This window comes from Hippocampus zosterae, chromosome 2, assembly GCF_025434085.1.
Source record: "Hippocampus zosterae strain Florida chromosome 2, ASM2543408v3, whole genome shotgun sequence".
Lineage (NCBI taxonomy): Eukaryota > Metazoa > Chordata > Actinopteri > Syngnathiformes > Syngnathidae > Hippocampus > Hippocampus zosterae.
This window is the reverse complement of record NC_067452.1, coordinates 23,129,668-23,146,203: the sequence shown is the minus strand read 5'-3', so window position 1 is coordinate 23,146,203 and position 16,536 is coordinate 23,129,668. Positions and strand designations below refer to the sequence as shown.

The window sequence follows — 16,536 nt, the reverse complement described above, 5'->3', positions numbered from 1 at the left end:
CTATTGCTTCCTGCTACTTTCTCTCTTTTGCCAAGCCCAAGTTGGCCCCATTAAAGCTCGCTGCTTGTCCTCTAGAGAGTGCAGCACTCCAAAGTCTGAAGTCTAATTGGATTCATTTGGACAATAGCTGTGGAGATTTCAACATTATCTATCTATGTACCCATGACGGGAATGTGGCTTCCCATTTGATTTTTTTTCCTTTCCTTCTTCTGGCCTGAAGTGCTTTTCTGGTTTTTATTAGATTCTCGTCTTACTTATATAGAATAACATTATTTTGTTAAAGTTGAGATCCATTCCGAATAAAACAAAGAAAAACCCCCTAGCTTGGATTAACTATGGTATAAATGACTGCATGAACTTCGCTTTATGTGTCTGAAGACAGGCAGAGAAGAGACGCAGGCGGAAAGAAATGTGACTTTTTGTTGTCCTACTGAAGCGCTGAGGATGCATTGCATTTTACTTCATTCATTCCACCAGCTCTTTTTTTCCCTTCAGCAATTACAATTCTTAAATTGTAGTATAAACCTTGAGTTTTATTACTCATTGTCTTATCGGGGCCATTTGAATTTGAGATAAAGGTCGCCGGGGTAATTGCTTTTCTCATTTCTTTGATGTTTTCAGTAACATCAAATGTTATGTTACATTGTTCTCTCCAAAGTCTACGAGAGGCATTCTCACGGCCACAAATTTTACGCTTTGCATACTCATTATGGGTGTAATTTCTTTTATTTTACATCAGTAACCAACTAAGCACACAAAAATAAATAAATAAAAATCACAATCCAAGACCATCTAAAAAAAAAAAAACAGGGGTTTCACTCAATGGCTTGATACATCGTGTACAGAGGCCAAAATGTTCCAGGAAGAGAAGCTAAAAAGTTTCTTTGTTTTACAAAGTTAGAACAAATGCACTGTTTATATTTTAGTTTCAAATCTCTCCAAACTGAGTCTTTGTATCATTCAAAAATAATCATAATAAAAGCAATTCAGTTCCAATCACATGAACCTTCAGTAAGTGACTCCAATCTCTCTATCTTCCGCTTCCAAGTGTTTCCTTTCATGTTTTTCATAAACTAAAGTTTCATGTACAGTATATGACTAGTCAAATTGACTCTGGAATCTGAAGCCATTTCTGGATTTTTAAGGGCTTCGCTTGTCTTTCTCTAATTTTCTTTTGCCAGATTGATAACCTGTTGGAGCAGTTAAGGGACAAGGACAAGCAGCTGTCTGGTTTAAGGGATCGGGTCCAAGGCCTTCAGACCGATTCCAGCAACACAGACACAGCCCTCGCCACACTGGAGGAGGCCCTGTCTGAGAAGGTACAAGGAAACAGTGTGCAAATATGAATTTAAAATAAAATAGCAAAACGCAAAGCTGCCAGTTGAGGCGTATATGTAACGTTTGCACCTCAACTTAGCTCAGCTGAGGTTAAGAAACAGCATGATGTTGGTGATAATGCTAAAACCAGCTCGTCAGACACTGTGTAGTCACAAAATGTAACCATTAGAACACCAGATGGATTTTAACGGTCTGGAAACATTTACTCATCAAGGTACACAGATTTCTAAGGCCATTGTTCAATGGCTAAAGCTTCATTAGCTTGCTTCTTTTGCCATGACTCATGGTCATCATTTATGGGCATATGCATCCTAATATCTAGACAATGGACCACACAAGAAGATGTGAGAAACCCGAAAGTGCAGCATGGAGGGAGTTTAAGAGAACACTGAATTGAAAATTCATCCTTGTGCAGAGCTTTGGAGGAATCAATCCATCCACCCACACATCCACTCATCCTGATAATATTTTCTCTTTTTGGTTCTCTAAGCTAAAAGTTCTCCCAAATCACTACTTTTTAGGAAATTAAAAAAAATACCCAGGTATCTGAAATAATTTAAATCATATGAAACTGCCAATATAAAGTAATATTAATCGAAATGGCACGGATGTGTTATTGCCACCACTTGTGCACATCAAAATCTGTGTTCCCGCCAACCAGACCGAACTCATTGAATACCTTACAAAACCGAATGACTGGGGTTACATCGGCTTCTCAAACTCTTTTAAAAAGTCTTAGAGAGTGGTGCAATATGCAAAAAAAAAAAAAAAAAAAAAAAGGAAAAATTGACAAAGCAGCGTGATACACAGGAATTAATCTGCAGGCAAGTTTACCTTCATGGCTGACCGGTTCCTTCTGTACCTAAATACAACTAGGGTTACTGAAATGTATCTTATTATTTGTATGATTATTTTTTTAAACAACACCTAGAATTTCAATCTTAGGGCGACATATTGCCGCCCATGCAGACGAATCCCCATTTCTTAGATAGTTGTAGTTTTCAAGAGAGGAAGTCAATTTGTTCCCAAGTTATTTTCAACACTCAACTGAATTTGTAAATAATGTGTCGAAATCAAAGACTGTCTGCGGACAGACCAACGGTTTCAGTTTGTGAAATAATACGAAACCCACCATATTTGGTCACAGCTTCCTTAATGCAGATTTCAGCTGCGATGAGAAGAGCACTGGCAAGCTTTTTGTACTTTGGGCGTGCAATGTGTTTCCAGGAGTGATCATGTGTGTTGTTAATCACAAACCTGGTTGCCACAGTCCTGCAGATTTAATTAACATGCTGGGATTTAGTGCCCAGACCAAGCCTGGAGCTCACTCTGCCATTGTTTGTATTTCACGTTGCACTCGCACGCCTGACGCCACACATATCCGTCCTCATTGTGGGTGTTTTTTGTTTGTTTTGTTTTTGTTTTTTGTTTTGTTTTTCCATCACATCCTGGTCTCCAACCCAAAACACCAAACACTTTTCTCAACGGACAGTTAGGACGGCGGAAAAAAATCATTGGCACCGCCCTACCCACTCTTGAGGGACTTGCACACTGCAAGAATCAAGACAAGGGCACAGAAAATCCTCATCCAGCAGACACTTAAACAGCTTCTTCCCTATAGCCATCCATCCAGCCATTTTCTGAACCGCTTGATCCTCACTAGGGTCGCGGGGGGTGCTGGAGCCTATCCCAGCCGTCTTCGTGCAGTAGGCGGGGGACACCCTGAATCAGTTGCCAGCCAATCGCAGCGCACACAGAGACAAACAACCATCCACGCCCACACTCACCGAGGGACAATTTAGAGCGTCCAATCAGCCTGCCATGCATGTTTTTGGAATGTCGGAGGAAACCGGAGCACCCGGAGAAAACCCACGCAGGCCCGGGGAGAACATGCAAACTCCACACAGGGAGGCCGGAGCTGGAATCGAACCCGGTACCTCTGTACTGTGAAGCCGACGTGCTAACCACTGGGCTACCGGGCCGCCATTAACTCCCTAAACAGTCACTGACGTAGTCACTCTCTTGTACTACAAATACTGCTACTGGTCACTCTAAAATGGTTCAATGATTTTCTGCACCAACTGTACAAACTGTCATCGTATTGTATTCTACAACTGATCACTTTAGCTCTGCTTGATACTTTGCACATTGTCTCACTTACATTACCAAATGTCCTTGCATACTTATTTGTCATGTCCTTGTTTACGATGATACTAATGCAGCGTGTTATACCGGAGACAATTTCCTTGTGTGTTCTACGTACTTGGCCAATAAAGATGATTCTGATTCGGATTCTGATAGCTCATCATGAGGAAAGCACCCATGGCCCATTAGTCGTTTCCTCGTCTCTCTCTCTCTCTCTCTTGCTCCTCCAAAAGCTTCTCTGCGTGCATTGCTGTGCCAGGTCGAGTTCGATGGTGTGTTTGTCCAATTTACCCAGGGGTTTAAAAGCTGCCAATCATGCTGCAATGCCACATCGTAAAGACCCAATTCGGAGTTGCGCCGCGTGCCTAGATAAACACCTGAATAAACACCTTGATAATGGCTTCAGTCCACACAGCTACTATCCACACCTTGTATTGCTCTCCCACCCGTGCTGTAGATGTGCAGGGCCAACGCTCAAAGCCGCGCTGCTGTGATTAGAGAAGGAGGAGAATTATGATATAAACATTCCATCTTGGTTTATCAGGAGTCAGCGTGGAGTTGTAAGGAAATGATCTCCAGCACTGCATTATCCATTTTCAATAAATCTGTCTTGATACTGCGTCTCGCTCTGATCTCTCTCTGTCCCGGCTCTTATTTACGGTGGACTTATTTCAGACTTGTTTTTATGAGCTTGGCTGCCCTTTACAAAAATGCTGTTGGGCCCATTCAGTAAGAGGCTACGTTTCATTAACGATAGCGGGGAGCCGAATGGTCACCCAGGACGGACAGTCGTTTGCATTTTGGAAGTGAAATGGTTTATAGCTTTAATGGGAATAAGCACGCAAGTAGATCATATCTTTTAAGGTCTTTACCAGAGTCAATCTCATGCCTCTCAATTTTCCTCACTTCTCAGGAGCGAGTCATCGAGACCCTTCGGGAACAGAAGGAGCGGGCGGACAGGGTTCAACTGGAGGAGTTGGAGCGACTGAGGAAGGACAACCAGGAATTGAAGGACAAGCTGTCAACCCTCCAATCTCAGAAACTGTCCTCCAGCCAGCCTGCGATCATGGGCCCAAAGCAAGGCCAGAGGCCCGATGGAGAGGTCTGTATGGGGTGAGCGCGAGGAGGAGGAGGGGCGCTTCACAAGTGGAAACGTGAGCATGTGTGTGTTTTTCACAAATGTATATGCTCAGCGGCACCCGAGAAGAGCAAGTGAAACAAATGGTGTTGGGGGAGATAACATTATAAAGTGTCGATGTCAGCACTGGTCAATTTGTAGGTCGTTGTTGTACTAATTTTTTTATTTTTTACCATGAGACAAAACCGAAATAATCGAAAAGCAAGAGAACAAATGGGCGAAACGACTTGCTTATTGATTCAAGAACTCCATGCTGAAGATTGTGAGTGGGATGTATGCACAGTATGCGGAAACAGTAACATCAGTGTTCACACACATGCACGCTCGCACGCACGCACGCACGCACACACACACACACACACACACACACACACACACACACACACACACACACACACACACACACACACACACAATCTGTACAGTTCCAGAACACAAATATTAAGGACCGTTTCAAATATATGAAACCAATCCAAAATAAATAGCAGTCAAATATATCAAACAAATTCCTTCACATTGTATTTTCATTGGAGTTGAAATGGAAAGGTAGTTTCAGTAACCTACTTAAATGGCTGGAATCCGCATATTACCTCTTTTAGCGGTTGACAGTTCTTGCGGACGAGCCAGGTCGAAGAATAGAAGAAAAAAAAAGAAGAAATATTATGTATTCAATGTTCTCCCCGCACTCATTGGCTTGGCTCCTTTAATTACTAACCACGCTCGGATATGCAGCTTTACATGGAGCTCTTTTTTTTCTGTTGACTGTCTGCCACCTATCTAAATGAACGTAACTCAGTCAGCTCGTGACTAAATATGTGTTTGATGTCTAATCACCACAGTGGCTTCAAAGTACACACATTGTTCACTACTCTGCAGGAACCGGTAAATCCAAATACTGTATTCCTTATTTGTGACAGTATCCAAAATGCATCTTTAATTCCTTTCTGGTACCTCCCTGATAGTATCCACAATAATCTTCGCAACTCAGCATTGACAGGGCGTCCCGCGCGAGATAGATCTTAGGCTGCTGATATTAAAATGAGGTGATTAATGGCAAAATAAAACTCCTTCCATCCCTTATTGGGTGCCAAGTAAGAGTATTTTTCCTCCCATTTCCCTCACACACACCAGCACATACGCTGTCATCCGTCCAGAATTTATGAGCGACTTTTCTTTTATAGTCATAAAAAGCATACACGCACATCTCATTCCTGTTAAGAGTTATCGTGGTGAGTGCTGGGCCACAAACAAAAGGGACGGCAGCTCGATAGCTCTTTGTAGCCAGCAGATTTACACTGACAGAAGTGTTGCCATAATTGGATTATTTAGTCTCATCCGCAGCTGTTATGTAAACTTGCAAATTCTTCATAAGGACTTACGGTGTTGCCGTTTGTGTGAACACGTATGGTCTTCGGAGTCTCGATGAGTCTGTGTGATATTTTTACACATGTATGTACTTGTACGTATGTATGCATGCAGTGTGCATGAATGAACATGTTTTAGAATGAATTACCATGTGACGAGCATTGAATATTTATTACCCTGGAGGTCAAAAATAATTTAAAAAACATGCTTTCATAGATTAGTGCACATAAAAATGTACACTATTCATACATACGTAAAAAAAAGAAAATCAAACCCACACCATAAAATTGAGATATACCACTAATGGCAACAAAGAGGGGAAACATGGCGCGAACCCCAGAAGTCATTTTGGCAGTAGTCCACCTGTGGCGGTTGTCTTATAGCTGTAATAGAGGCAAGATGGCCCCAGATTTTGGTCCTCATGTCGACAGTCGTCTTACTGTGGAATGTTGTGTTGTCGTGTAAAAGTGCACGCAGTTGAGGCCCTTTCTGGGTTGTGTGTTCATGGCAAAGCCATCTTAATGCTACACTATGTCATATATCTCTTTTTATTACATTTTGTGGCCATTTTGCAGGATCTGAAATCGACCATTTTCATCTTCTCCGTTCAGCTCTGCATGTGACGTTAAGCTTTGGGTTTGAATCAGATCTCATTCTGTAGCTGCCGTGATATTTGTCTGTTGAACATTTAATTGCTGAGCTCCGCCTAATAGGTAACCTGTCAAGCTAGTTGGCAGATTAAGAGACGGTTGGAAAAAGTGGCTTTGTATCCACACAACCGTTACCATTTCATTGAAAACAAATGTCAACCACACTGCAAAATGTCTTGCCTGTTGAAAAAGGGATCAGATGACTTTTTTCAATGTACCGGTAGTTACCTATATTGTAGATCCTGTAAATTGGAAGCTTTGCACCCTACGATGCTGTGGTAGCAATGCAAATGCTAAATGCAACGAAATAAGAGTTGCCCCTTGTCTGCTTCATCCATGGTGGGTTGTAATCAAGTTTCTTGCTGGTGAATTGCTGACTTAACAAAGCAGATGAGATCAAAGCTCACTGAACTTCACTGAAAAAAATGTTTTGGTTGAATTTATTTGATTTATTTCATCAAGTGGTTGCAAATAAAACCATATGGATTTGGGCACATTTTCTTAAATAGACTATATATGAACTCCATCTTACAAAATGCAACTGGATCGAGATTATTTTGGTTTGACGAAATAAAATTGAGTAAATTCAACGCACCACTTTTTTTCAATTCTCAGTGATTATTTCTCTATGGACCAATCACTTCACTATGTTCATGATTAATAAAATACAAAGTTCCTTATAATAGATAAATAACAGATAAAATATCCGTGTTGCTTTCATTTGACCCTAGTGTTTAAGAAAAAAACCCTCAGCAAGTAAATACTGAAGTTGTGTGAGGCAAATCTCTTAAAGCTGTTGCAGTTTGGTGTTTGCAGATGTTTGGTGTCTGACTCAGTGGAGTTGTTAGCAGAGCTTTTTCATCCCAAAGTTGTTTAAAGCACCGCATCCGCTTCCCATGATTTTGTATTTGCTCATCCCGGAGATAGTAAAGGACTTGAGGAAGCAACCGCTATTTTCAAAGGGACAAATATTGAAAGCGGTTGGAAGGAAGGGGTTCCCTCATGGGCTTGTATGAAGTTGAAGACTAAACTAAAACAGTTTCTGTTACCGGGTGTTTCAGTTACCGGGTAGTCTTTAAATAGTATTCTTTCAATGGATGTAATGGCATTAATGTAAGATGGGCGCATCATATTCTTATACCATCAATGCAACAAGCTATTTTGAAATGATAACTTTGTTGTTTTGTCATTGGCCCTTCTTGACTTAGTCAAAGAAAGTTACAAGCTAGTGTAACTTGTATTCCTCTCCAACTCATTTCACCCTCTAGGTGCCAGCCCAAATAGAAGCTCTACCAGCTGTGAGCTCCACGGTAAGTGTCATGCTATTATAACGCTCTTGTGTTGGTTTCCATATTTGACAGGAGAGCAGTCAAAAGCTTCAATAGACTTTCTCATGCTGTCAAATGAGAAGGTTTTTTTGACTGCTACTGAATGTGAAGATCTCCTTTGGTGTAAATCAAAAGATGGGTATTTCTTGACAGGGTTTTTTGTTTGTTTGTTTGTTTGTTTGTTTGTTTTAGCTAAATTAGTCCTTTCACACTGACCACTAAAGAAAATTTTAACGAAATCAAATAATAATAATAATGATCAATTTAATAAATACATATATAAATAAAAGAATGTGTTTAGGATCCATTTGGGCAGAGTCTCTAATGCCTACCCCACGTTGAGCCTCTCCTCTAATTGCGCTCTGCAGCCAGGGAAACCTGATGTTTTCAGCCCAATGTTGAACAGAAAGTGTCATCTCGAGGAATCTATGACAACTAGTTCATGAAGCATCTTGGCACTTCATTTTACCATCACTATGAAATGATGGACATTTTTCAAATTCCAAAGGCTTCATGCAGAATTTTCAAAGCTTGTCTTCTTGACTTTCTGTACACCTGATGCATGAACTTGCCACCCCAAAGGCCGCAAACCCAGAGGACACATTGCATAAGTGTCCAGATATTGCAGCTCGCCTGAGGCTTCTTGAGCAAGAAGTGGCTCGCTACAGAGAAGAATCTGGAAAGTCGCAAGCTGAAGTAGCAAGGTTGATGGCGGCGCTGAATGATGCTGAGGTGGACAGATCTGGCAGAGAGAAGAAAATAAATGAACTTGAGAGGTGAGTGTTTAAAAATAGATACAGGTGGCCCCTTCTGGGTGTCCTTAAGAAAGCATCTTTCTGAATTAGTGAATCATTTTGAATCCTTGATTCCTTCCTAAGTGCTCTATTTATAAAGGAGCAATCCGCAAAATATAAACTCTCCATTTCTTCCTCCTATCTCTGGAAAAATGCTTCCATCCTCATGTTTTCCTGTATGCAATCCTAAAAGTATATCCAGTCAATTGTCTACATGCTTTGCTTTTCATCATGTAACGAAATGTCTTACCAGTTGTTTTTGTGTGAAAATGTTTGCAGCTCAGGTTGAGTATACTTTGTGTTTGCCTGTTACACGCAAAAAAATACTACAACATCAGATTTGCCCACCAGAGTTGTTTAAAATGAAACAGAGGGAGAGAGAGATAGATAGATAGACAGACAAATAGATAACCAACTTCATCCCATGAGAGAAATTGCTTTTGCTGGCATCATAACGTTTTCCAAACCTTCCCACTTGACCAGTGTTTGTTAAAATGTAATATATAATATATATATATATATATATATATATATATATATATATATATATATATATATAAATGCTCTTCCGTTAGATGGCAAAAGGTACGGGGAAAATATTCAGGTAGGCCTAGGCCTGGAATCACACTGAGAGGCGGACGAGCTAACCAGTCGAACATACATTTTATATGTGTATATATATATATATATATATATATATATATATATATATATATATATATATTTTTTTTTTTTACAAGAGGCGGCCCGGTAGTCCAGTGGTTAGCACGTTGGCTTCACAGTGCAGAGGTACCGGGTTCGATTCCAGCTCCGGCCTCCCTGTGTGGAGTTTGCATGTTCTCCCCGGGCCTGTGTGGGTTTTCTCCGGGTGCTCCGGTTTCCTCCCACATTCCAAAAATGTGCATGGCAGGCTGATTGAACACTTTAAATTGTCCCTAGGTGTGAGTGTGAGTGCGAATGGTTGTTCGTCTCTGTGTGCCCTGCGATTGGCTGGCAACCGATTCAGGGTGTCCCCCGCCTACTGCCCGGAGACAGCTGGGATAGGCTCCAGCACCCCCCGCGACCCTAGTGAGGATCAAGCGGTTAGGAAGATGAATATATTTACAAGCCCGAGAAATATTCGAGAAATATATAATATTTCTCGGGCTTGAGAAATGTAGTCGGATGGTGACCAAGAGAGGGAAGGTAGTCCGCACTGAAGGGGTCTCACTCCCTGAAGGAACTATAGCAGACATTGAGGACAGCTACAAGTACCTCGGTTTACCACAAGCCATAATTAGAAACCTGACGATGCGCATGCAAGAATACACTACAAAATAGTGCTTGCAACTGTATTTGGCAGCAAACCCATTGAAATTCTGCTTCAACTGACTACATTTGTTCCAGTGGATGCAGTGAGTTACAGTTGTTTGTTGTTGTTGTTGTTGTTGGGGTTTTTTTTTTGTGAGTTTGTTTTTTGGAGGGGGTGATGTATTATCAAATTACGGACAGTGTGGGACTTGATTAAATGGTATTGTGTTGCACTGACATTCTGCCAGTTTAGTTGTGTTTTTGAAGCTGATGCATTTTAAATGTTTAAAGAGCTCTTAATTACACAGTCAGGAAGTGGAAGTGGCTCCGTCGGCTATTTTTCACCACTCAAAATACATTCACACAAATGACAGCACAAATCTCAGTCAAGTTGTTTATTAATCCCTGTCTGCAATATTTCAAACAGTGAACTCTGGTGATTGATTGGAAAGGGGATAAAATAATGTCTCTCGGAGTGAGTCAGTGTTTGACCATGCAGTTGGACCACAATTTCTAAGAACCACCAGGAAATTGTGATGGATAGTATACCTCAAAGAACAGCACAAAATAACATTCTTGTCATTTCCCAGTTTCATATAGGCAACATGTCAGATGGTATTTTAACTAAGATAAGATGTATAAGTACCCTAAAGAATCTATACATAGTAAACAGTCTTGTCCCATTTGAGTCTTTCAGCACTGCATTAAGACAAATGTCTCAGATAAAACTTCAGCGTGTTGACCCAACTGCCGCACTCTAAACCTTCTGAGGTCATTTTTTCCTCCGCTTTTCTTCACCCGTTGTACAGCATTCCTTTTTGTTTTGTTCCACATAAAGAAAAATGTACATCATTTTGATTGTATCTTTCGTCTTTTTACCCAAACTGAGCATCTCTCAGTCAAAATCCTGCTGCTTTTCCCATCTACTTAAAATCTGAGGTGTTTGTTCCATTTTCAAAAACCCCTCAAGGTACTGTAAATCTGAAGCAATTTTAAAGAGAGAGACATTCATTTTATTATCTGAACATCTTATTCCTATTAATGTTCCTGTTAACCTTTAACCCGTATGCAGGACGCCATGTTGTTTGCAAAGACAAGCATTCTTTTGGATTGGATTGGATAAACTTTATTGTCAAATGTACTGTATCTGTAACATACAGCACAGATGAAATTTCTTCCCTCTCAACATAAAACAAGAGGAGCCGCCGCGGGTGTCCGCGCCGCTATCAAAAGAAAAGTGAACCAAAAAAAAGACAAAATAATACAAGACAACACATAAGACACAGACAATTGTGCAATCAGAACCACTTTCCTGCATATACTTTGTTGTTTGAAGCAGTTATAGATGAAAGAGGAGCGAATCAAATCAATCCTTTTCACCAGTGGATCAAAGACGTCATGCTGCAATGTGCACACGTCTGCTACAAGCTAAGCTTGAAGCAACAAGATGCTGTAGCATCCATTAACGAAAACTGAATTGCCTCCTCAGTCCAATTCTCACGTTGTCAAGCTTGTAACCATAACTTTCACTGAAAGGGGTGTTGACCAGCAGGAATTCTATAAAAGACTACTGTAGATCTCTGTTTGTGCTTTTTCCATTTTGACAACCCACAGCACGAGACTATTACGACTCACTAGCGTGTGTTTTCTGCCTCCAATATGCGCGCGTAGCCAGACTTAATGTATGCATACGTCACATGAAACGGATCTACGAGTTCCTAAGCACAGGTTTTTGGGATGTTGAATACTTGCAGTGCACATGGCTGAACTTTAAATGTTTTGAACAACTACTGACACTTATTTTTTACATTATTTTCAAGCTGCTGATCTCTCAATGCCTTGCACAAAAATATTCACACATATTTTCTGCATGTTTACACAATATAAACAGTCCTGCCAAATTCCAAATGTCTTGTTAATGTTTGACAATTATCGGCAGGACACTTTTTTTTTTGTTTTGTTTTTTTTGCCAAGGTGCAGTTCAGACCAATTAGAGACATTTCAAAACAGAGAATGGGATAAGAATGATGGGAAACGTGTTTAAAAAAGATCAAAAACACAGCTGCTCTTGGAACAAGGAGCAAATTGGAGCTGCTTGTGTTGGAATATGGATGTGTCGAGAGCTCCAGGTGGAAGAAGCACAGGGACATGTGAAAAATGACTTACAAATCTATCAGGTTTCATCCACAGTGCTTTTCTTCACTCTCCCTCGCCAACAACTCTGTCTGTCTTAGGAATCGTGCTTCCCTAAAACATTATTGTCCCTTTCCGATAACGATCACATTTTAGCACGAGCACATGCAGCCCCGATACTCTTACTCACACTTTTTTACTTCATCAACCTTACCCGGACGGTTTGACGGCACTGTATTAGCTATCAAAAGACACCAGCGCGTCTGCGGGTTGACACACCTGTGGCGGCAGCTGTGTGAGAGACGATATGCCCTCATGACCAGCTAGTTTTCGGTGGACATGCTTCGGAGCTTAGGCAAACACACACGGAGACTTTGCAGTAAAAACAGGTTCCTTGACTCAACTCCTGTAGATGTCTGTGAGGGTCGAAAGGAAACACTGATAGAAATGTATCATTTTCATGGACAGTAGGAGGAAATGCCAGACTCAGAAACAAAGGACAGTTGCAGAAAGCACTCTGATTAATAAACGGTGTGGTTTGGTGAGATTCAGGTTGTTCATTTTGTCATGCATTCCAGTGAGTAGGTTTGCAAAGGAAACTAATACACCATGTGATTATGATGTCATTTGGTCAGTAGCCCGATGGCGTGTAGGTCTAGAAACTGGATTATAGTCTTGTCATTCTTGCTGTGAAACTCCTGTCGTGTCTGCCAAATGGGAGAAGTTTGAAAAGTGTGTGTCGGGGTGGGTAGGCATTTGGCAAATGCAAGTGTATCCCAAAATGTGTGGCAAAAAGATACAAGGTCGATCATCAGACAGCTTCAAAGAGTCAGCGGTGAGAACAAGGAATGTCGGAACATGACGACAAAGTACAGCAAACCAGCAACGAGCCAGAATACGATACCAGGTTCAGTTTATGAGGCAATTGGGGATAGAAAAGCGCAGCTGAGAAAGGCACAGGTGAGTGCATGACAGAAAAGTGGCAAGACAAGCCCTCACACAAACATGACATGCCTTTGTAAAGTCATAGTCTGAACGTGCAGACTTCTATTCTTACAACACACTTTTCCATGCTTCCAAAGAAGGGAAACAAAAAGTATTGGGACACAAGTATTGGGAAAATCTAAACGTCTCAGTTATAATTGCTTTCACCCCACCCTGAGACGTTAGAGTGTGTCTGCGGGACGTTTTCATCTACAACGGCACTTGTGAGATCCGGGTGACTCACAGTCACTGTTGGAGTTCATCCTAAAAGTGTTTGAAGGAGTTGAGGTCAGAGCAGCCAAGTTCACACTCATCCAACAATAGTTTGATGGTGAGGATAGACCTTCCCTGGAACAGCTGGAAACTCCAAAAAAACTCCAAAGCTGGAAACTCCAAAAAAACTCCAAAGCTGGAAACTCCATTTCCAGAATGTATCACTTCTCCGGTTGATGAACTTAACTGCTTCTAAGGCATGTACAGTGAACTTGTAGTGTGTGTGTGTGTGTGTGTGTGTGTGTGTGTGTGTGTGTGTGTGTGTGCGCGCGTGTGTGTGCCAAGTGAGTTCGTGTTCTGTGTTTTCATCGTCTTTTTAAGCATATTTAAATGAATTGCTCACCGACACCACTCACATGTTGGACACACACAAACAACATTTGGTTGGAATGAAAGCAAATATTTGCTCACATGCGGGGGCAACTTGTAGCGCTGACCCAAAATCAACACGCCGGCATGGATATGGAATAATAATGTGGCGCATTTTAGCATCTGCTTGCTCACGGCTTGTTTACAGGGCCGGAGAGTTCTCTTACGCTAATTTGTCACTGTCAGCTTTCTCGCCTTTTCATGTTTCACCCCTAAAATAAAACTTATGTTAAGTGAAATAAAACTTATGTTAACTTAATTTATTATGTTTTTAAACTAGGCCATTGCTTCATATTAATTGAAATGGGATGTACCATCCATGGTTAAAATACAAATAAGTACCTCTATTCACTGAATTAAGCAAAGACAGCCAGGCCAAACTTGAAAGGCAATTAGCAAATTCGGTCTCATCAACTTCATTTCCCCTTTGTGGCTGTCCTGAAGGGGAGGTGGGGTGCGGGATGTCTGTCAGATGTGTATTTTGTGATTTTGTGTCTGTGTGCCTTGCAGGTGACAAATTTACATGCGTGCCTCGACTCCATCATTCATCTTGCCTGCCATGAGTTACGCATGTGCGGTGTGTTTTGGGCAGTGTGACACATCATTCATGCCATCATTTATCTGCAAAAAAAATGTGTGTGTGTGCGTGTGTATGTATATATATATATATAATATATATATATATATATATATATATATATATATATATATATATATATATATATATATATATATATATATATATATTTTAAAAAAATCCTCATCTCACCCCTCGGGTGGTGTCCGTCCCTCATTCAGCTCGGGTCCTCTACCAGAGGCCAGGAATCTTGAGGGTTCTGCGCAGTATCCTTGCTGTTCCCAGCACTGCACATTTCTGGACTGAGATGTCCGATGTTGTTCCCGGGATCTGTTGCAACCACTCATCTAGTTTGGGGGTCACTGCCCCGAGTGCTCCGACCACCACAGGCACGACTGTCACCTTTACCTTCCAGGCTCTCTCCAGCTCCTCTCTGAGCCCTTGGTATTTCTCGAGTTTCTCATGTTCCTTCTTCCTGATGTTTCCATCACTTGGGACCGCTACATCCACTACAACGGCTTTCTTCTGCCCTTTATCTATGATCACGATATCTGGTTGGTTCGCCATTACCATCTTGTCAGTCTGGATCTGGAAGTCCCACAGGATCTTCGCTCTGTCATTCTCCACCACCTTCGGAGGTGTTTCCCATTTTGACCTTGGGGTTTCCAGTCCATACTCCGCACAGATGTTTCGGTAGACTATGCCAGCCACCTGGTTATGGCGTTCCATGTAGGCTTTCCCTGCCAGCATCTTACACCCTGCAGTTATGTGTTGGATCGTCTCAGGTGCCTCTTTGCACAACCTACACCTTGGGTCTTGTCTGGTGTGGTATATCTGGGCCTCGATGGCTCTGGTGCTCAAGGCCTGCTCCTGAGCAGCCAGGATGAGTGCCTCTGTGCTGTCCTTCAGGCCAGCCCTCTCTAGCCACTGATAGGACTTCTTGAGATCAGCCACTTCAGTTATGGTCCGGTGGTACATGCCGTGTAGGGGCTTGTCCTCCCATGATGGTCCCTCTTCCAGCGCCTCATCTTCTGTTCCCCATTGTCTGAGACATTCTCTGAGTACGTCATCCGTTGGAGCCTTCTCCTTGATGTATTCATGGAGCTTGGATGTTTCATCCTGGACAGTGGCTCTCACACTCACTAGTCCCCGGCCTCCTTCCTTTCGGCTTGCGTACAGTCTCAGGGTGCTGGATTTGGGATGGAACCCTCCATGCATGGTTAGGAGCTTTCGGGTCTTAACGTCCGTGGTCTGAATCTCTTCCTTTGGCCACCTTATTATTCCTGCAGGGTATCTGATCACTGGCAGGCCATAGCTGTTTATTGCCCGGGTCTTATTCTTGCCATTGAGCTGGCTTCTTAGGACTTGCCTCACTCGCTGGAGGTATTTGGCCGTAGCCGCTTTCCTTGTTGCCAGTTCGAGGTTGCCATTGGCTTGTGGTATACCGAGGTACCTGTAGCTGTCCTCAATGTCTGCTATTGTTCCTTCAGGGAGTGAGACCCCTTCAGTGCGGACTACCTTTCCTCTCTTAGTCACCATCCGACTACATTTCTCAAGCCCGAATGACATCCCGATGTCGCTGCTGTAGATCCTGGTTGTGTGGATCAGGGAATCTATGTCCCTTTCGCTCTTAGCATACAGCTTTATGTCATCCATGTAGAGGAGGTGCCTGATTGTAGCTCCATTTCTGAGGCGGTATCCATAGCCTGTCTTGGTGATTACTTGGCTTAGGGGGTTCAGTCCTATGCAGAACAGCAGTGGGGAGAGTGCATCACCTTGGTATATGCCACATTTGATGGATATATATAATATATATATATATATACATACACTGTATGCACAGTATATATATTAATTACCCTTTTCTCTTAAGGCAAATCAAGTCCCCTCGCATCCAAAAACAGACGGTGGAATTAAGGAAAGATGCCCAGCCTGACGGACATCAACATTCTTTATCGCAGGTTTGGAAATATCATTTATATCTATAAAAGTGTGTATGTGCGTGCGTGCGTTTGTGTGTGTGTGTGTGTGTGTGTGTGGATTCCACAAACGTGTAAACGTGTACTTTGAGCACCTGCTATTGTGTTGCATTTTTACCATATTTTCTTTGTTTCTTTCAATTGTGTGTACTGCATAGCGTTTTCTCAGCAGT

At 41.9% G+C, this 16,536-nt stretch overlaps 1 protein-coding gene across 4 annotated transcripts in view; it reads left to right on the top strand.

The window, feature by feature from the left end:
• LOC127595580 (ERC protein 2-like) overlaps positions 1-16,536 on the top strand; it is a 175,269-nt gene that overhangs the window by 41,071 nt on the left and 117,662 nt on the right. For all 4 annotated transcript variants that reach the window (XM_052057192.1, XM_052057190.1, XM_052057191.1 and 1 more), the window contains 5 exons: positions 1,182-1,319; positions 4,397-4,585; positions 7,905-7,946; positions 8,547-8,740; positions 16,258-16,345. In XM_052057192.1, coding sequence (XP_051913152.1) covers positions 1,182-1,319; positions 4,397-4,585; positions 7,905-7,946; positions 8,547-8,740; positions 16,258-16,345 — 651 coding nt within the window. The remainder of the gene's footprint in view (positions 1-1,181; positions 1,320-4,396; positions 4,586-7,904; positions 7,947-8,546; positions 8,741-16,257; positions 16,346-16,536) is intronic.